This window comes from Protobothrops mucrosquamatus, unplaced genomic scaffold, assembly GCF_001527695.2.
Source record: "Protobothrops mucrosquamatus isolate PMUCROS unplaced genomic scaffold, P.Mucros_1.0 scaffold_5, whole genome shotgun sequence".
Taxonomy (NCBI): Eukaryota; Metazoa; Chordata; class Lepidosauria; order Squamata; family Viperidae; genus Protobothrops; species Protobothrops mucrosquamatus.
This window is the reverse complement of record NW_015386081.1, coordinates 32,325-54,979: the sequence shown is the minus strand read 5'-3', so window position 1 is coordinate 54,979 and position 22,655 is coordinate 32,325. Positions and strand designations below refer to the sequence as shown.

The 22,655-nt window shown below is 35.3% G+C and overlaps 1 protein-coding gene across 1 annotated transcript; it reads right to left on the bottom strand.

Annotated features, from left to right (window-relative positions):
* Window positions 1–2,152: 2,152 nt before the first annotated feature.
* TCAIM (T cell activation inhibitor, mitochondrial) lies at window positions 2,153–21,675 on the bottom strand. The gene is made up of 11 exons (XM_015812002.1): window positions 21,619–21,675; window positions 20,367–20,431; window positions 19,661–19,784; window positions 17,985–18,138; window positions 15,789–16,041; window positions 14,259–14,381; window positions 9,483–9,580; window positions 8,702–8,793; window positions 7,502–7,734; window positions 3,010–3,141; window positions 2,153–2,424 (listed from the first exon to the last, which is right to left on the bottom strand). Exons 2-11 carry the CDS (start codon window positions 20,393–20,395, stop codon window positions 2,199–2,201), a joined length of 1,464 nt encoding a protein of 487 aa, XP_015667488.1. The 5' UTR covers window positions 20,396–20,431; window positions 21,619–21,675; the 3' UTR covers window positions 2,153–2,198.
* Between the last annotated feature and the right edge of the window lie 980 nt (window positions 21,676–22,655).

Below are 22,655 nucleotides of genomic sequence, written 5' to 3'. Positions count from 1 at the left end.
TTGTAGAAAGGTTATGGAGCATAATCGCACATCCCCCTCATAATTTTGAATTATTTTGATGAATTTTGACCTGAAGCTGTATCTTAAAACTGGAGCAAATTAATACTCAGGACTTAATTTTCCTTTATTAGTGACCCAATTCTGGTAAAATTTTGCTACTTTATTTTCTGAGATTTCTCCTTGTAGACCATTCGGCCATAAAAAAGTAGCATACTCACTCATATGATTTTAAGATTCTGCTTTATTTTTAGAATACACAGATATCTCATTATGAGTGATTTAAACATTTTGGCACAGGTCAGTAAAGATTCAGATTATTAACATCAGGTAACCATAAAAGATGTATCCCAAAGTTTAGGATTGTTTTTTTCAGAATCTGCAAGATCAACAGCTTTTACTTAGGACAAAGGTACTTCATCATTTTAGGAATTAATACTAACATCTGTCTTTCTTTTGTCTTTATTCAGAGGTTGCATCAAGATATTCATCCATTTTAAACAACTTGTAAAATGCATTTTTATGAAAGTTATTGAAAATATTAAAATTAAAAGAACTTTAACATTTTACTTCAATAATATTCAAAACAGCGTGGCCTATTCAAATACAATTTGTTTGCAGACTTTTAATAAAGCCTCTCTTCTTTAGGTAAGACATACATAAGCTCAGTTAAGAACAAGTATGTCACAAGCTCTTAGCAAACAATTGCTGTTGGTTCTCTTTTCATGCTAGCAAAATCAATTGGTAAGGTTGCTATCGATCTGATACATATGACTATCTAGGAATGAGCAATCTATGGACTCTAGGTAATGCAGATGTTTATTCCTATCACCTTTGTACACTGGCTAGGGTAGCAGAGGTTGATGGGAGCTGAAATGAAAAAATCTGCAGGGCCATAATTGGGTCACCTGTGAGTTATTCACATATGTCAGCATTTCCCAACTTAATGCAAAACTAAGTGGCCTACAATTTCTATCAACCTCAGTTAGGATGTTAATTGTCTGTGTCTGAAAGATACAGTACTCAGTTGGGAAAGAATGATCTATCTAAACATCATAAAACGTGCTCAGCATGCTATTTTTTCCCCATAGGTCCAACCCTAGTCCCAAACACTGGGAACTTCTATGTAATGTGGTCCTCCTCCCTAGCTTGCATGCCTAGCAGGAAAAGACCCCAATTAGCACAAATGGCTTTCTTCTCTGCCAGAATGAGTCCTAAAATATTTTTCTTCAAGTACCTTTTACACAACATCAATCATACAGGCATATGGATTCTGTAAGGAAATATGTCTACATTACTGATGAAGTAGCATGTAAGTATGTGAGGGCTGCCCAGAAGGCTTCTCAGGGCTAATCAACCTGGATCAGATGTGAAAATATATGACTGGATGGCAGCAAGGCCGATAGACTGCCCAGTGGCTGCACTCTGCATAGGCGTGAGGTAAACTGACCTAAAAGTCCCATCCAGGAATATCTACTGAGGTGCCCATAAAGAAGCACATATTACTAGCTTAATCAAAAGGAGAAATTCATGTTCAGAAAGAACTGACCATATACAGAACTACTTTTATTTACATGAAAAAAATATAAAGTGCAAGATCTAATGGACAAAACATTTCAACAGACATTTATAAAATTTTCTGAAACAAGATGTACAATAATTCTGCAAAATAAATACAGTATATCAGTAATATTTATCACTAGGGTGCTGCAGAAATATTTATTTTCAAGGAGAACATTTGCACCACAGAATAATTTCAATTACCATCTTTCATTCTGAGAATGCTTCTCCAAACACAATTTGTGCATACTGAAAACCATATGTTCATGTATTACATGGGAATATATATTTTTTCACATGTAAGATTCACATCTGTGTGCTTCTTGGATTACATTCAAAGTTTGTATACCTAATTTTCCACTATATAGTTTCATTACAATCTTGAAACCCAGTCATATGCAACTTAGTGGAGAAATTAATCCCCCTTTAAGAATATTGTCTTGCAAAAAAAAGTGCATATATAATACATTGTAAGATTCTGAACAGGAAAGAAATCCAGGGAAATACTATGCCTTGCTTCCTAATACTGGCATGGAATTTTTGTTTCATAATTTATTTTGGAAAATATTCAATTTAGTCATTTATACTAATACATAAATAACATTTGTTCTCTTTTACATTGAATACAGTATCATTTAGTCTCAATTTTTCCAGTTCCAAGGGATGCAGAGGTCTCCATCTTGAAGAACAGAAAAGAAATGGGAAATGCAGAGATGCATACCTTGCAAATATGGCAATGATTCTTCCAGTAGCTTGCTGCATGAATGAATCATTTGTGCACTGGAAACACTGGGTTCTTTATATAACCTTTGAAGACAAAATTTCTCCGTGGTAGCCTTGATCAGCTTCTTTTCTAGCAGTATGAACCTGAAATTGTAAACATCCCGTGCACAGCTTAATATTATAAAAAACAGAAGAAGATGCCAAATGAGTTCTTGGGTTTAAAAAGATTTTGCATTTTTGTAATTACTGAAAAAAATCCTATCTAGTTTCCCTTTCCCAAACTGCAAATAATCTGCAATATTCTATCAAAGGTGAATTTAAAGGAATATGAAAACATATAGTAGTTGAAGTTATTTCACAAGTATCTTTTCAAGTACTTTCTCAAGTGTCTTCTATTCCACATTTTTTTGCCAATTCAAATTCAATTTAAGATTAATTTGAGAGGTTTGCTTAACAACTGCTAATACTGATTTAAATTAACACTACATCTCAAGTTTATTATTCCCTTAAAGTCTGATTTATATGTGCGTATCTACATAATAAGTACATACATTTAAATGTATGTTCACTACCCCATAAATTAAGACTCAATAGCATAAAAAACTTCTGGGTGCAACAGAATCTTGTGGACTAATATTTATTTTTATTTACACATACTATGGAGTGTTGCCTTGGAACCTCTCAAGTTATCAAGTAGAGAATGGAATGTCTGTTTTGAGTAATACTTACTCTTCCTTTCTTTTCAGTTTTTCTCTTGCTTGTTGAGTTTTGTCCATGATAAACCACTGGAGAGCTACTAGATCACACATTACCGGGATGATGAAGTGACCAAGTTCATGAAGATTTGGTGCATAACTGTCACTGCATAAAAGATAGAACAAACAAGTTGATCTTGCTATTGGTATCCAAATTATGTAATGTTCATATCAAATAAGCTTAACTCAAAAGAAAATGAGTTTTAGAAATTTTGGGAAATATACAATGATTTAACATAATATAGCAATATAATCTCCACTCAATTAAAAATATTAAACAAGTTACACCCCAAGATTTTACATTTAATATTTTAAAAGATTCTTATTTACCTAGTACATTAGCAGCTTTGATTTCATAGTTAGCAGTCTTTTGAATTTATCATTTAATCTTTCTAACTTCCAAGTCTGCTTTGCATATTAGATTATAAAGTGAAGGATGGAGGTTCATCTCATATCATGTGTATTTTAGGACATGCAGAAAATTGTATGGTTCTATAATTTTGTGACCTTAACAGAAAGAATTATCTTCTACGACTTTATTTCTGGAATAAGAGAAAATAATTATCCTAAAATAACTTTATGGCTGATTTAAAGTTCAAGACCTCTTTGGAGAACATGTGGAACATGGAGAGCTCAACATAGAAAAATATGGATTAGACAGCATCACCACCAGATGGATTCATAACTGGCTGACCAATTGCACTCAACATGTAATCCTCAATGGAACTGCATCTACAGGGAAGTATGCAGTGGGGTATGCCAAGGCTCTGTTTTAGGCCCAGTACTTTTCAACATCTTCATCAATAATTTGGATGAGGGGATAGCTGGGGAACTCATCAAATTTGCAGATGACCTCAAACTGGCAGGAATAGCCAACATTCCAGAAGATAGGCTTAAGATACAGAAGGATCTTGACAGACTTGAACATTGGGTGCTATCTAATAAAATGAAATTCAGTGGTGAAAAAAAAGTAAGGTACTACATTTAGGCAAGAAAAACCAAATGCACAGGTACAGTATAGGTGGTACCTTGCTCAATAGTAGTAACTGTAAGAGGGATCTTGGAGTCCTAGTGGACGATCACTTAAATATGAGCCAGCAGTGTGCTGCAGCTGCCAAAAAAGCCAACACACTCCTAGGCTGCCATTAACAGAGGGATAGAATCAAGTTTACATGAAGTAATACTGTCTTGGTAAGGCCACACTTGAAATACTACATCCAGTTTTGGTCACCATGATGTAAATAAGATGTTGAGACTCTAGAAAGAGTGCAGAGCAACAAAGGTGATCAGGAGACTGGAGGCTAAAACATATAAAGAACAGTTGCTGGAATTGGGTATGTTTAGTTTAATGAAGAGAAGGACTAGGGGTGACATGATAGCAGTGTTCCAACATCTCAGGGATTGCCAGAAAGAAGAGGGAGTCAAACTATTCTCAAAGTATCTCAGGGCAGAACAAGAAGCAATGGATGGAAACTAATCAAGGAGAGAAGCAACTTAGAATAATTAAAGAGTGGAATAACTTGCCTCCAGAAGTTATGAATGCTCCAACACTGGAAGTTTTAAAGAAGAGATTGGATAACTATTTGTCTGAAATAGTATAGGGTTTCTTGCCTGAGCAAGGGGTTGGACTAGAAGACCTCCAAGCTCCCTTCCAACTCTGTTATTCTATTCTATTCCATTCCATTCCATTCCATTCATTTAGTAAGGTTTTTGTATTGCTAGCTATTCCAGTCTATAGAATGTGGTTTGAAGAGTGTTATATTAGAGAGAAATAGGAAATGCATTATTTTTAACTGATTTATATTAATTTTTATTTGTAGCCTGTTCTTCCTTCATTTTAAGTGAATGATTTTTATTGCTCTATTTTTTAAGAAAAGATCTGAGGCAGGAAAGACTTAATTAAAATAATTATTCAGCACATAAAATGCCAAAATGTTTTAAAATGATCCTTTTTTAGAAGCTCTGCAATAGAAATCCATATAAAGAAATCTGAAGCTTTATTTATTGAAGACTTTTCCTAAATTCAGTCACAAATGCAGATTGATTAGCCAATGACATTTATAAATATACTTTACAGTAGTCTGATAAATCTAAACAAGCATAGAAAAGAACAGAAACATACACATTTAATATTAAAAAGCTTTAAATTTCTAATATTCTGATGATGTGCCTAAAACCAAGAGAATCATAGTCACAGATATCCATCCATAATAATAATTTTGTGATACCCAGAAAATTAATAAGAATTTCTTAAAGCCTAATATAACTAGAACTCTGCCCATTTTCAACACATATATGTCTTTCAAAATGTATCTTGTGATATAGCCATTCCTTTAACATTATATGTCTTCAAGCTTGTAATAAAATTAATTAGTCTATTTGTCTCCAACTACAAAACTGCCTGCTAACATACAATTCATTTGTTCTACAAAATAGGCATTTCTTTTTGAAAATGGGAAGCTGGCTTGAACTGATTTCTGTGGATCACATGCTAAGTATTCCTTTTAGAACTTCTTGCTGCTTGAGTATTTTCCAAAATATATCACCTTAAAAATATTTTGCTTTGCACATAAGCCTTCTGAAGCAGGGAATCAGCATAAAGAATTAACCTGAAATAATATAATGGATATGCATTTATAGGAAATGAAGCAATGGAAATAGATATAGTGAACTGGTGACAAATATGATGTTCCAGATTAAGACTGATCTTACTCATTAATTAAAAAGCTTTAAATAAAGTTTTAGGTAAAATGGGAATAACAGCAGAGATGTCCTGTGATTTCAAATGAATGTAAAGTATCAAAGTTAGATTAGCACAGCACCGAAGTAACAGTATGTGCATGCATGCAGGTATGTGTTGCATGTGTGACAGAAAATGAGAGTGACGGAGAAAGAGAGAAAGAAAAAGGAAAAAAATTAGGAAAGAAATTTCCTCCTCATTATAGCTATAGCATTTCACATGAAACACTCTAAAAGATGATGCAGGAATACTTTCCAATGAAGCTATGCCATGATCAGGCTGCCATTTAAAGAGGGTGAAAAATATTATACTAATCAACCTTGTCCTGATTCAAAATTCCATTGAGTTTGTACTGATGTTAAGTTCTGAAGTTTCATTTTATTGCAAATAACTACATCAAACAACCAAACATTTGCTGCTTATGTAAAATGATATGTTGGGAAGGGAAGAAAGAAGAACAATTGGTTTAGTGATCGAAAGGTCTGTCTTTATTCAGAGAGATCTTTGTAATCAGACCACAATCAGTCATCCCAATCACAACATGAAGGATGGGTGACAAGATCGCAGGAGGTAAAGAAAGAGACTGCTCTTCCAAGCTGGAGACACTGAGTAATAATGGGAAAATGACAGGTCTATTAATGATATTGGAAATTCTGGAAACACTTTGGAAGCAAGTAGTAAAGTTTGGATACAAAAACAAAAACAAGACAAGCCAGGAATATTCATTTGTCAACAATTTTAAAAAAGTAAGATAGCCCAATCTTGAAAAAAAACCTGCTCTTAAATAAAATATCAAGATATCCTGATAATTTAAATAAAAATATATTTTGGACAGGGAAAGGGAATTATGCCCTGGTGGTTACTGCCTGAACTGTGTAGCATGATATATCTATGACATGATGTCAGATTTAAGAAAAAGGTTTTTGGTTAGTTAGGAAGACACTGAAGTTGCTACTGTAAAAACCAGTGGCAAGAAATCCACTGGTAATTTGGATTGAAATGTTTTCTCCTTGCGCAAATGACCAGTTTATTACCACTTTACAGAACTGGAGCAGCAGGACTATAATGCATGCAGTCAAAGGAGATATAGTTTGGTATAGTGTTAAAGATGCTGGATTAGAATCTGAGATACCACAGTACATTCTAATCCCATGTTAAGCATGTACATCAGCCAGGTGATTTTGCCTTCGTGTTTTTATCCTTAGGTACTTTTAGCCCTAGGAAGAAGTTATAGCAAAGTCATTTTCAAAAATTTTATCAAGGGAACTGCAGGGACCTGTCATCAAGAGTCAGGGTGCAACTACATTAATTGGAGAAAAGAAAAACAGATGACCAAGCACGTTTTTTTTAAAACAATAGTTTGGGGAAATCTGAATTAAAACAGAATGTTGTTATTGTTTTTTTTTCCCTAAATTATGCTTTAGGACTGGAAATAAATTAGAACATACTATTCCGAGAGCAGCCTGGGGAGACTGGACCATTCTCAAAGCATGAGATTCAGCCTTTTAAATAGATTAGGTGGCTTCCTGCACAGGTCTCTTTTCCAGCAACTATATCCAACAGCAGAAATTAAATGTCCTTATGTTTGAGCACTCTCCCCCCATTTCCCCACCCCTAGAAGTGCTCTGATCTTAGCCATAAGTATTTCAGAAAAACCAACTGACTATAACATAACTACCATTAAAGATAAACTTGGGAAACAATATCTACTTCTTTAGATACACACCTTTCTAGAATCATTTGCAATCCACGCAGACTATTAGGGTGAAATGGAAGTCTCTTATTATGTATTTGATCATAAAAGTTGTCAAGAATAGAATAATACTCTTCAATTGTCAACATTGGTTGAAGCTCTTCAATATAAATTATTTGTATGCCTCCCAAAAGTTGGCTAATGCGCTCCTCTAGAAACAGCACTTTTTTTTGAAGTGTAGAGTAACTTGGCAACCTCTCAAAAATCTGCACAAAATGAAACATTTTCTTAAAAGTTCATGACAGGATTAAACACTCCTTCAATCCTCCAAACTAAACAATTTTAGATAATACCTCAGCATTAAACTAATTTTTAAAAATGTACACACCAGTTTTTCAGTTGTTACTATAATGAACATTGTTATATATTCAATACAATTTGCCCAGAATTTGCTGTACAATTTTCACTTCTATCCATTGGCAACTTATTGGAGAAAGCTGGTGTAATTTTTCAAAATAAACAATATACACAGGGGACACTAGTATTACTATACTCTACTTGCTATTTTAGCGCTTACATTATTTGTGCCCCAAATAATATTAATGTGCAGAAACATGAGAAGTCATACTTGCAATTAACTAAAGTGCTGATGCATATGTCAGCTTTCCTTTGAAGCAAGGGAAGAGTTCAAAAGCCAATCAGAGAATATATGCATCCCAACACTGCCCCCCTTACCAGGTTAAGAGACACATTGAAACTAATTTCAATCACAGTTTCCATTTACTATTATTTTTACATATTAAATGGTAAAGATAAACACTAATTTATCAATCTATTATTAAGATTTCTAAGTGACAATTTTATGCATCTACTTGGTGTGATTTTTCTTGCTTTTTATAAATAAGTATTTCAGAGAGCATTCTGTGCAGGGAATGCCATTGGAATGGAAGAGTTATCAAGTGGGAGTGGTTGTTTAGAAGAAAGATTATGTTTTAATGATTATCTATTTTTGTGTGTTTTTGTGGTAGATAAAAGCCATCTAGAGCGTATAATGCATAAAATCTCAGGTAATAAATAAGGCAAATGATAGATAGATAGATAGATAGATAGATAGATAGATAGATAGATAGATAGATAGATAGATAGATAGAGCAAGACAGACAGACAGACAGACAGACAGACTCATGTGCTGAGTACTACAAGAAAAAAATTAACTCAGTTTCCAAACCTTACTTTGGTCCAGTGGTGATGAACGTCCATTGTTCCTAGCATAACATAGCCTGTTGCATTCATTCCTGAACGGTCTGTAAATATCACCGTTTGTCCTATTGGAAAGAGAAATTTGTAATCACTATCATAGATCAGGTTGGATATGGGAATGGTCATTTCACAGAAAAGGGAACAAGTAAGCTAGAGAATGAAACTTTCTTGAATACACAATTTTTTCCCAAAATGAGTCAAATGTGTACATGATATATAAAAATATGGGCTGATGGGAAGACAGAATAGTATTTCAACCCTCTTTCTCTGTAGCAGGGGAATAGATATATTTTTTATTCTAGAAGCTGCCATTGTTCCAAAAGTTAGATTATTGAATTAAATTATTTTTGTACTCTGTTAGTTAACTAGAAGGAAACTAGCTCATGAGGTTCTCTGTCTATTTCCAAAGTTTGAAAGTTAGCAAAAGAGAAAAACAATCAACACTGCTGAGGAATTAGTAGTGTAAATAAGAAGTACAAATGGTGCCATGTGGAAGTGTTCTAACTTAGACAAACAGCTTAGTAAGGAATATTCTTAATTATTAGAATTTAAGATAAACTCCTGAGGAAACTCTGCTTACAGGTATATAGAGACTGAGTTTCTTTAGGACAAATATAGCACTCTAATTTCTGTCTTGAAGGAAAGCAGGCGACTTTAATAGATCTCTGTTAATATGCTTTATATTAGCTTAATGTTCTGAATTATTTTTGTTAATGAAATTACAACTAAAGGAAATTGCAATAGGAAAATGTACCTTTAGCATTCTTAGGTGCTTCTGGGCTCTGGTGTGCTAAGCGACTTAGACTATGTAACTGACTACATCGATGAGCAATACCCCAACTCCTCTGCCACCTAAAAAAAATAATTCAGAATTTTAATTATTTGAAAATTTTACACCCATACATAATATTGATAGTTGATTTAAAAAACAATACTTTAAAATGTCATTGCAATGTAAACAATTCCAATTTCATATATATCATGCACTTTATCAAATCTAAATGTTAAATGAAAAACTTAAAAAATGAGAAAAAATAAGTTAAGCGAATGTTTAGGAACAGTTTGCTTCTATTTAAATGGTAACAATGAATTAGACTATAGCTACAACTTTCTGCATCAGTATAGTTACTACTTATACTATCTATTTATACTATAATTTAGGTATTACAGATAGAAGACCTTTCACAAAGTAAAATCTTGCTGCCTGCTAAATGATTGTAGTTGCTGATCTTGTTGAGAATAGAGTACAGGGCTAAAAAGATTTTTGGATTGAACTAATTATTAAAAAAATGAAAAAGTAAGCTAATGGAATGTAATGGTATTCACTACCTAAATAGAAATGTATAAAACATGGCTAAAAACATTTCATTATTAAAGACTGGAGGTTTTTAATTAAGTGCATCAATGCAAGAAAATGTATCACACTTGGATGTGCCAAAGGTGCTTTTTCAAAAGGAAACTGGATTTTCTTGTTTTTCTTTGAAGACATTTTCCTTTTCATTCAAGAAGCTTCTTCAGCTCTGCTGAATGGAAGGCAAATGGAAGGATTTATATTCCTTGCAGACAGCTGGTCATTTGCATTCTTTTAGAGAGTCATTGAGGCCACTTGGAGGTTTATCTGTGTCCTCAGGGTCACTTGAGTAGTGTAAATATGCTTGGAGTCTTCTTGGAACTGCTGAAAGGACTGTGTTGTAGATTGGAGATAGATGTTGTATCCCTCCCTCTCTGTTGAGAGAGGCCATTCAGTTTTGACATAGATGGCCTCTTTGACCTCTCTTTCAAACTAGCGGTCCTTCCTGCCCAAAATGTGGACTTTGCTGTCTTCAAAAGAGTGGCCTTTGTCTTTTAACTGCAGATGGACTGCTGAATCTTGTCCTGATGGGTTTGTTCTCCTATGTTGTGCCATGTGTTTATGAAGTGGCTGTTTTGTTTCCCCAATGCACATGTCTTACTGCACTGTACTGCATATACCACATTGCTCAGTCTGGGTGTTTTATCCTTGGATGAACAAGCTTCTGCCTTAGTGTAGTCTTGGATTCAAAAGAGGCCATCTGTGTCAAAATTGAACAACCCTCTCTCAACAAAGTGGGAGAGATACGACATCATCTATCTCCAGTCTACAACACAATCCTTTCAGCAGTTCCAAAAAAGCTCCAAGCACATTTACACTACTCAAGTGACCCTGAGGACACAGATAAACCTCCAAGTGGCCTCAACGACTCTCTAAAAGAATGCAAATGACCAGCTGTCTGCAAGGAATATAAATCCTTTTATTCCCCACTAGCCAGTCAGAGCTGAAGAAGCTTCTTGGATGAGAAGCAAAATGTCTTCAAAGAAAACAAGAAAGTTCAGTTGTCTCTTGAAAAAACACCTGGATGACTTGAGAATTTCCATAGATTGGGAATCACTCACACTCGGAAGTGATAGATGGGGAATTGGAAGAAATGGAGCAACTCGATTTTGTCTAATACTGAAGACCTTATCAGATATATAAGATATATACCCAGGCCTTCTTTTGTAATAATTCTCAGTTGAAGTTCTCCTCTCAATGAAATAAATGGGAAACAGAACAAAATAGAATAGAATAGAATAGAATAGAATAGAACAGAACAGAACGGAATGGAACAGAATAGAGCTGGAAGGGACCTTGGAGGTCTTCTAGTCCAGCCACCTGCTCAAGCAAGAGTCCTATATCATCTCAGTCAGATGACTGTCCAGTCTCTTTTTAAAAACTTCCAGCAATGGAGCGCCCACAATTTCTGGGGGTAAACTGTTCCATTGGTTGACTGTCCTCACAGTCAGGAAGTTTCTCCTTAATTCCAGGTTGTTTCTCTCCTTGATCAGCTTCCAACCATTGTTTCTTGTCCTTCCCTTTGGTGCTCTGGTGAACACCTGTCCTCCTCTGTCTTGTGGCAGCCTTTCAGATACTGGAACACTGCTATCATGTCTCCCCAATTTCTTCTTTTCTTTAGAGTACCCAAACTCAAGTTCCGCAGCTGTTCTTTGTACGTTTTGGTCTCCAGGCCTTTGATCATCTTAGTTGCTCTTCTATGAATTTTTTACACTCTCTCAGCATCTTTTTTGTGATATGGTGACCAAAATTGGCTGCAGTATTCGAGGTATTGTCTTACTAAGGCTTTATAAAGTGGTATTAATACTTCACGTGATCTTGATTCTATGCCTCTGTTTATACAACCCATGATTGTATTAGCTTTTTTGGTTGCTGCTGCGCACTGCTTGGAGTCCCCAAGGACTCCAAGGTCCCTCTCACAGTTACTGCCTCCAAGCCAGGTCTCGCCCTATCTGTATTTGTTCCTTTGGTTTCTCTTGCCTAAGTGTAGGACTTTGCTTTTCTCCACATTGAAACTCATTTTGTTGCATAGGGCCCATTGTTCAAGTTTATCAAGATCTTTTTGGATCCTGAGTTTGTCTTCTGGGGTGTTGGCTACTCCTGACAGTTTGCTGTCATTTGCAAATTTGATCAGTTCCCCTTCAATTCCCTCATCTGTCATTTATGAAGATACTGAAGAGTATTGGCCCTAAGACGGATCCTTGTGGTACCCCACTCCTTACTTCATGTGGATGTAGTGCCATTGAGGACTACTCGTTGAGTATGGTTGTCAGCCAGTTACAGATCCATCTGGTGGTGATGTTGTCTATTTCATCTTTTTATAGCTTACCGAGGAGTAGGTTGTGGTCCACTTTGTCAAATGTCTTACTGAAATCTAGGTATACTACCTTCATTGTGTTTCATTGGTCTACTAATTTAGTTACTTTATCGAAGAATGAGATCAGATTGGCTTGGCATGATCTGTTTTTAACAAATCCATGCTGACTGCTAGTTATGACTTGGTTTGCTTCTAGTTGTTTGCAGATCTCATTTTATCTTCTAAAAACCCTCAATTACTTTAGAAATACTAATTGATCGTAGGTACCAAAAAGATTTAATGATTGAGCCTAAATTTCTCCAGTTCAAAAATTGTTTCATTTATTAAAAATAATAACAAAGGCTATTTTTTAAAAAAAAAACATATTTGGAAAACAGTATCTGTAATTAATATAAACACTTTTTTCAGTGTTGGCTTTTGCTGGCTATTCTTGCATCTGCCCAGATATTCAAAACATTTTTACATGACTAGTAGAAGCTGAATATAGAACAGATTTCCTGTTGAAAATGTTCCTGTAGAAAGAAGAGGGACTATTGGGTTGACATTAATTACTTCAAAAGTAAGGACAGAAGAAAGGGAGGAATTAGAACTTTGATAGAATAGGTATAATGGCAGGCAGAATCTAAAAGTAGATCTCGACAGCAATGGCTGTTGAAAACTTATAGTTTTAAGGAAGAGTGTCCAACCTAAATTGGTCTGAGCAGTGCTAAAAACTGGTTGGTGTATGCCATTTCAGAAAAGATTGAAGAAAATTGTTTGGTAACATCTAGAAAATGCTTTACAGAAGAAGATGAAGATACACCATGGACTTTTTTTCTACTCAATGCAAGGGATTTCTCATAAATTGATGATGTTCTGCCAGTAAGAGTCTAGGCCAGACATGTCAAACTTGCAACGTCACATGACGTCGCGCAACGTATCGGGACAGTTTTGCCATTGCCGGCAATGTGGTGGGTGTAGCTTCCGGATGATGCGTCTGGCCCGTGGGCTGGCAGTTTGATACCCCTGGCCTAGGCTATAAGCCTATGTGAGTCTAAGAAAGAAAAATGCTGTCAATGTATTCACTTCTTGTCTTTTAAATAGAATGTGAATATAGTAATCAGAAATAGTTCATTGCAGCTTGAAAAAGTCAAGTTAGAGCAAATTTAGGCTGTAGTAATCTGTGCAGTACAAAAAATATTCCATTTCAGTACTTTTTTTTACCTCAAATCACTGTTGGCAGAAAGGAGGAGATGGCCTTGTGCTATCTAGTGGTAACTTGCTAAGAAATGTGATGAAATCAAAAGCAATTTGCTTACTTAATGGTTTTTCTTAATAAATCCCTCAAAATATAGAAGCTACATTTGCATTATGTCTTTCAACAAATCCCGTGAACCCTCGGGAAAACTTAGTTATAGGCTAATTACAATTCAGGGAAAAATGCATTTTTGAAATAACTTCCTTTAGAAGTTATTGAACTGGTAGTTTGTAGTCAAGAATAGTCTTGTGTTTTAGTATTTTTACTAAAACATTAGATGTTGTATAATTAATTTTATGCAATACATATAAAAATAAAGAGAAACAAAATAATACTTAAAATACTTGGAGCATTATAAGCATGACATAAAAATTGTATCCACTATTTTATAGAAAAACTGAGAAAGCAATTATTTCTTGGAAAAGCACTTGTGATACAAATAATGCATTTTTTGAAAGTAAAAACTATTTTTATCATACTTTATATATAATTATATTCAATAGATCACGCTTTAGCATAATTTAAAATATATTTGCTAGGGCCCCTTTATTTTAGGTCTATTTTTCTTATTTATCTTGAAACCTATATAAAAAGTTTGTTTTTCTCCAAAAAGTTAATGTATTACCTAATATCAGAGAGCTGCAACTTCTGACAGAGTTCACTTTTCAAACGATCTAATTCTTTTCTGAGTGGTAAGCTGTCCTTTAGCTTCTTCGTGGCATTTTTTTCATTATTATCTAACCAGGAACTACATGGGTAAGAGGTGGTAAGAAACAAATACAGATTACCACTGCATTTAAAAACTAGCAGCACAATATATAAGCAAAACATTATTGTTGGGAGTCTGCTATTCTCACGTAAGTTAAAAATCATGAGGGAATAGGAGAATATCTAATGGATATTAGCGCATTAACAATATATAAGTGGTATAAAGTTAAGACCAAGTACAGAATTGCCTTTATATAATACTGAACTGGGAGTAGTTTTTTTGTGCATACAAGTCAGCTACCCCTTCCCCGCTTCCCAAGATTCTCTAGTCCCCATCTAGTTATAAACATGCATTTAAGATTTTAATGCTACATTTATTGCATATATTTCTTTACAGCATTTTCTCATACATACTCTTCTCTATTCATGAAATGTTAAATAAAAACATATCCCCGTTTATTGAATATATTTTTTAATAAATTTAAATCTAAAAAGCAAAAACTTTCACTTCACTTTCTATGTGAAAAGTGGCCAGCATTAGGGTTTTGGGTGTTAACATAATGGGGGACCTGACCTGGAGTGCTCATATTATAGCATTGGTTAAGAAAACCTAGCAGAGATTATATTTCTTGAGACTTCTTAGGAAACAACAACTGAATGAAAAACTGCTGGTGATCTTCTACCATTGTTCCATAGAGAGCATTCTAACCTATTGCATTTGTGTGTGGTTTGCCAACTGCAGATACGAAAGTGCTCCAGAGGATCATTACCATTGCCCAGAGGATTATTGCCTGCCCCCCCCCCCCAACAAACTGTACAGTTTCCCCTGTCTTAGGAAAGCTCAAAATATTCTTAAAGACTCATCTTATCCCGGACATTCTTTTTTTGAACTATTACCATCTGGCAGACAGTACAGGGTAATAAAAACAAAGACAAATAGGCTGAAAAATAGTTTTTATCCCAGAGCTGTAACCATATGAAATACTACTGTATAGTGCAACATTGAAGTGCAATATTAGGGGCAGCGCAATGGTGAATAGAATGTGAAGAATATGTGTATATAAGTTTTTACTTGTGGTTCTTACTTCTGTGTCGTGTGCGCTGTGGACAGCATTTAATTTTATTATGAGATACACAATGACAATAAAGATATTCTATTCTATTCTATTCTATTCTATTCTATTCTATTCTATTCTATTCTATTCTATTCTCTATTCTATTCTATTCGACTCTATTCATATCCGCACTGAAAATTGGAGGATATAAAAATATTTGACTCAGGTGAAGACATATTTTCTATGCAGAAATCCTGTAGTTTGTTGATATGAAGTTTAAAATCTAAAAGTGCATGGTCAAAAAAAGACAATGGGTAATTGGCTGGGAAAGATCTCTGCCTTAAACAGAATAGTTTGCAAAGAAGTCAACTGAGATGTTTTTACATCACTACCTCAGGGTGGTTTCCATCCTCTGGGCTTGCTCCAGTTCTTCCTCAGGATCCTTGAATCCAGTAAAAGAGTAGTATGTCTTGTCCCATTTAATAGGCCTGTGAAACATGCTTTTGGTTTCCTGAGTAGACTGAGCATTTGCACTGCCATTCAAGCTTTGAACATGATCCGTAGGTAAACTGCAGGAGTTCAGGATATCTAACACTGTGCTTAACAAGTCTCTGGTGTGCAAAGTAAAACTGACTGTTCGAAATCCTATGAAATGCACAGAACAAGATTATATTTAAATTAATGCATTTATATTGTTTCTATACTTGCTTTAAAACAGACAATGCAAATCAGAGCTGAAGAGTAAACTTCTATTGTTAGTTAATCATAATGCTAAACCTGAGATTACTATAAAGATCTGATTTCTACTGAGAATACTCCTGAATTCAGCAGAACTTGTACCAAGATTGATAGCAATAGATTTTCCTATGAAGAGCTTTACTAACCTTATTTTTGATAATTACTATGTTTGGTCAGATATTTGATCTGCAAGAGCTTGATAAAAATATATAAATGTATAGTGTTTTTATGTAAGCCACACAGCACAATAAGGCTGTGGCAACATATTAACCTTCTAAATAAATAAAGCTGCTATCTATATAAACCTAAGTACAGACATTTCAAAATTATCCATTTTAAGCATAATTTATCCATTACTGTATTTTACAACCTTCTATAATTCTGTTGTCAGTTAAATGGTATACAAATGAAATAAAGCAAACAAACTGGACATTAATCATTTACAGAAATCTCACCAACCTGGTGCATTCCAGATATCTTAAGCTGAAACTCCTATAATACTCAGACAGCATGAAGGACACTAGATTGGAGAAGAATATCTTAATTTTTTTCCCCAAAATGATTTTTAATTATGCAACTATTTCCACAATAATATTCTCAGGGATTTTTTCCTTCTGTTTAATCACGTCTGATTCTCAGAGACTGCCTGGATAAATCCCTGCAGTTTTCTTGGCAAAGTTTTTAAGAAGTGATTTCACATTGCCTCTTTCCTAGGATTGAGAGAAAGTGACTAGTCCAAGGTAACCCAACTAGGTAACTTTGTGATGAAAGTGAAACTCATGGTCTTCCAGTTTCTAGCCTGATGCCTATACTAAGCTGCCCCTCACAAGGAAAATATCAATAACAGAAAAAGGCTAAGCCTCAAATTACCATTTGGAAGTGCAAGGCTGTTAAATCAGGCAAGATATTATGCAGTTTTACAGGTAGTCCTCGACTTACATCCGTAATTGGGACTAGAATTTCTGTCATTAAACAATGCAAAGTCTGACTGCATAGCTTAGCAATGTCAATCCCTGCAGGCCTGGTTGACATCATTAACTGAATCCCAAAGTGGTTAGGCAAGGCAACTTCTTGCTGGCTTTCCACAATCAAAGTCAGTGGTGAAGCCAGCACAAAGTTACAGATTTCAGCCCAGCAGGCAAGTAGCTGCTGGTAGGGAAGGAAGTGAGGGGATGTGGAGGAAGTCAGGAAAGGTGCATGGAGCTACATGAGAGGTGCCATGCAGATCAGGGAGGATGTGCAGGGATGCGTAAGTCAGGGGAAGGTACATAGATAGGCAAGGGAGACCAAGCAGAACAGGTATGGTATGCAGGGATTCGTGAGAGCCCTGCATGTGTTTAGGAAAAGTGGATGGTGCCACCCTAGCAACTTGCAACTTTTCCTATTGGCTTCTCCATTAACTTTCTGGGGAAAATAGCAGAGAAGATGGCAAATGGCAATCAAATGATTGCAGATGCTTGGCAACTGATCATATATGCAAATGGATTTCCAAGTGCTCAGACTGAAATAATATGATCATGGTGGTGCAAGTGCTTAGACAGCTCTGACTCCAAGAACCAGCTGTAACCATTATATGTTCAGTACCATTGTAACTTCTAACAGTTTTTGGATGAATGGCTATAAGTCAAGGACTACTTGTACATATTGCATTTATATACTGACAAAAGGAATAGTAAAGTCACTATGGATATAGAAGGAAAATATTTTGATTATTATTTTAATCCAGCACCTTTAAGGGGGTATATTGAAGATGTCCTAGCATATAATGTAAAAATTTTGCAAATACCAGAGGAGTGTCAATTATCCATAATCTGTCAGTGATTTAGTAAAATTCCAAATGTTAAAATTACCTGCAGCACCAAATGGTTCTTGGATACTGGAAGGACTTTGTTCTCTCTCTCGTACATAAAAAGTGAGCTGAGTTGGTTTAAATGATCTAAAACCTGGTTTTTGAAGATTCTCCAAATACCCATTTAATCTTTTCAGAGAATTTTCATTGATTTCCTGAAAATAACAAAATACTCAAATGCAGAGGCTAGTTACATTAAAGCAGTTACATTCCAAGAAAAAGATTACAACCACCTTGCTTAATAAAATATATTCCAGATGATCAAATACTTTTCTTTAATTAGATTTTTTTCAATTACACTGAAAAGATATGTGGTGCATTTTTTAGAATATTGCAGAATTTCTATTAAGGTAAAAAGTAACACATTATTTCAATGATAAATGAAGAAAATTCACCTGTGCCAAAGAATCCCAGCAATCATTCAATTAATGAAATGTTGCTTACGTATGTTTTTTACATGTTTATTTTAGTAGAATTATATGCTAACTCCAATCTATGAGGAGATTTTATACCTAAATATACAGAATTCAAACAACATAAAACTAAAAAAAACCATATAGCTATCATGCATCTGGGCAGCACCAATCAAATAAAGAAGTTATTGCCAAATTGCCAAAAAAAAACCCCAAATGATGTAATTTCCATTTTTCAAGTCTGCCAAAAAAAATCAAGTGTGAATAGCTTTTCTAAATCTAAGAAGGTTGGAGTCAGCCGAATTCCAAGTGAACATTGTTTTACAGAGGGCTCCAGTTAACTGCATACATTTTAATTTCTTTATTATAAGTAAGCGATATTGTTCTCATATCCAAGTACTTTTTGAGTGTGTGCTCTTGGTTAATATTTTCAGGATCATTGTCTTCTTCCTAGGGCTGAGAGGAAGTGGCTCAAAGTAACCCATCTGGTTTTATGCATACATCAGGATTAGAACTCATGGTCTTCCAGTTTCTCCCAGGTTTTAGCCTGGTGCTTTCATTCTTACACCAGTCTGATTCCTCCAATCAGTTTGATCTGTAAATACATGTATATGTCCCGAAGGGTCAGCTCTACCATCACCATCCTGCGCTTTGCTCGTGTCCTGTCATTAAGAAGGAGGGAACTTCAAACAATCCTTGTACCAGGATCTTCAAGGCTGCTTGCCCTGAGAATGGACTGTAACCAGTTTGATACCTTAAAGTTTCTCAAAGCATCTTACTGGCATCGCATTGGCTGACTGGGAGAATGGTCATGGGGGAAGAGAGTGGGAAAGGAAAAGAATAGCTTTATATTTTGTGTGGGAACATTAGATTCCGCTTGACTTTACTGCAACCAATTTCTTTCAGTAAAAGTTCCTCTCCTTCAACCAAATGGAGTCACAAGTCTTACTTTCTTGAGAAAGTAGACTGGGATAGAAGGCCTGACACAAAGGCATGATAACAGAATAATATTTATCTTTTACAAAAGGATGTCTCTTTAAACAGATGGGCCATAGTTTAATAGTAAAGAATTTGCATGTGTTTTGTGTTTGGAAAGTACTACGTTACAATACTCATGTCAGATTAACAAGCTGCTAGTTAAGTACAAACAGACTTCAGTTAACATAGAAGTATTAAATAGTGTGGTCTTAGGCATGTTCAAAATTCAGATTTTTTTTTAAATACATAGAATTGTATCTCAAAAGATAGAAGAATTTTTTTTTACCCTTTCTCTGGGATGCTGACCAAAAAAATCTGGATGTACTGCAAAATAGAATGGTCGCAGAGCATTTATAGCATCAGCACCAGATAATGCTCTTGCCTGCAATTGTAGTTTCTTCAAACTTAACCTTAAACAAGCGAACAAGCATTGTTAGGCAACCGAATGGAACACAACATTTTGCTTAGGGTAAATGACATGTTACATTAAGGATGGGTAAGGCAGTAAAATTAGATTTGACCATTCTAAGTTACAACAGTATAGAAAAAAATGACTTACAACTATTTCTCATACTTATGAAAGTTTCAACTTTCCCCATGGTCACATGATCAAAATTTGGATGCTTGGCAACTAGCTCGCATTTATGGCAGTTGCAGTTTCTTGGACCACGTGATCATCTTTTGTGATCTTCTGAGAAACAAAGTCAATGGAGAAGCCAGATTCACTTAACAACCATGTTACTAACTTAATAACTGCAGTGATTCATTTTACAGCTATCTCACTTAGCAATGGAAATTTTGGACTCAATTGTGGTCATAAATTGAGGACTACCTATATTTTCTGACAAAAGGTACTTGCCTAACATTAAAAATGTAATTTATAAGATTAAATTATTGAATCAAGTTAAGAATTCCAGGAACTCAATTCACTTTTTATTCAAAGGAATATAACCATTTAAAATGGTATGTTAAAAACTGTACAACCACTTTACCTTCTTACTGTCGACCAATGACAAAACATCTCTGTTTAATCTGGATTCCAAATGGAATCTAATTTCTATAAACAAAGAAAAAAATCATTAATTCATATTTTCTAGTGCTATTTATATTTCAAGTTACAACATTTAACCGAAAAATATTTGATATTACATTAAATTATTTTAAGTAGTGGAAATTATTTTCTGCTTATCATTATGGAACATAAACTTGATAACTTATAAATTGATGAAAACATGTGTCCTCAAAACAATAAATCCCAATCATTCTTATACAAAAATATTACAGTTGCTTCCCTTGGCATGTAATTCAAAATTAATATGAAATGTACTAGAAGTTCTTGCAGTCAATTTCATTCTGAACAAAAATTTTAGAGGAACATAAAGCATAAATGCTATTGAATAAGAATTATTGCTGATGAAATGATACACTCTCTTCTCCATTATTTAATTATTTGTGTACTTAAAAAAAATGCAGTTGAGTTGTGAACTTGTCATTTTCTTTCAACAATACAGAAATTGTTAGCTAATGCCTTCTTTTAATATGTTTGATTTTCCAGTCTAATTTACAGCACTGGGATTTTCTGGAATCCTCCTATATACAAAGAATGATCAGATCTAAACATATTTATTTTTTTAAGATCAGCAAATGCTATCTAGGTACTATTTTATTTAAACATTATGTCTACAGGTTACCATATTCATCAAAGATTCTTGTTAACAATGTAAAAGTTTTTCAAAAGCTTATATAAGGCAATTAACTTCATGTACTTAAAAACTCAAGACAAAATATACTTAAAATGCAAAATAAAATGGTATACAATATAGACCCATTAAGCTGCATGGCATTCCAAAATCCATTTATTTCTTAGGCTCTTTGGTAGTGCCTGCATTGGTATTTACCACACACACAAGGAAGGCCAACTTGGATTCAATAGTCTTTAAAGGCCTATGCGAAGGACATCAGCGGAGAGAGTCGTACAACTACCCAGACAAATGCCTAATAGGTTTTCAGACCTGAAATTACTAAAGCACTCAAAGCAAAAGTAGCTCCTCCAATCCCGTCAGACCAAGTACCGAACCAGGAGGCTCCATTCTCTTTCTTTCAATCGTGGTTTCCTACACACACCTCAGTCCTGCCTCCCTTCCAGCCCTTGTTCTTACAACCCAGTCATTAGGCGCTTGGGGCGTTACACCAATACTTCCCCGTCACAGTAACCGCTCCGCCTGCTGCTGTTCCGCGCCTCACCTGTTCCTTGAAGGGACCGGCATACATACCATGGCTTCACGCGGAAAAGCCCCAAGTTGCAGACGGCCTGATACGATCCCTCCACAAGCAACCTCCTCCGCCCAAGACCTTTTGAGGTGTAGATGCTCCGCCCGCCAAGCAACGTCAACGTATTACTGCCGCCCCTTTGACGTCACCACCACCACCCCTAACCGCCCCCTCCCCACGTGTTTTTAAAGGCAGAGGGCACCGCCCATAATTCTGCGCTGCTGCCGTTTCAGGAGGGCGCATCACCTAGTAAACGAATTCAGCTGGAGGGCTATGCAGACAACTGCATCTAGGTCCCTTTATAATTCCTGTTGAAAGGGCTCGGCCTTTAATTGGAACTGGAATTCAGCTTGTCTTTATTTGGGGGATTCGTGGAGCGCATGTACAAGCGCTAGCCCTCAACCGGTTGGCAGGAACGTTCCCCGCAAGCGTATAGTTCATTCATTCTAGACTTCAGAGTAGACATAAGCAGGCGACTATCTCTGCTGCAGAAACAATATAGTTCCCAAGACCAACCATTGGAGCTACTGCACAAATACTAAGTCACTCACTCAGTGCAGTTATCTAGTAAAATGTTCTCCAGCTGGCCTTGACCAGTGGCTGCTATAAGGACACGTCAGAAATCTAAAGGCATCAGGTTTCCTGAGCTGAATTTAATTTTGTCAAATGTGATGGAGAAAATGTAGTTTGGAATGCAGTTGAGGCCTTTTAATAAAATATTTAATCTGAAAAAATAGTACCAGAACCTTGATTTTTGGCCACTATAGTCTAACACAGCTTTCCTAAACATCTATGGCAGGGGTAGGCAACCTTGGCTCTTTTATGACTCATGGACTTATTGTTCAACTAGTTAAGGATTAAATATTGATTTTTTTTTCAGAAATTGGACATCTTAGAAATGCTTTATGAGTTTTCAAAGAATATAATGTATATGCAAATGAAGGAAGATCTTTGGAACTACATAGGAAAATAAGAGGAATTGAGAATGAATTTTTAGGTTGCCAATTATC

Excerpts from the sequence above, each read along its gene's own strand:
- TCAIM (XM_015812002.1), bottom strand. The coding sequence starts at position 20,395 with ATGTTTTGTCATTGGTCGACAGTAAGAAG. Across the intron at positions 18,139-19,660 it reads GTCAGCATCCCAGAGAAAGG|GAAATCAATGAAAATTCTCT; the intron begins GTAAAAAAAAAT and ends TGTTATTTTCAG. Across the intron at positions 2,425-3,009 it reads AAACTGAAAAGAAAGGAAGA|GTTCATACTGCTAGAAAAGA; the intron begins GTAAGTATTACT and ends TTACAATTTCAG.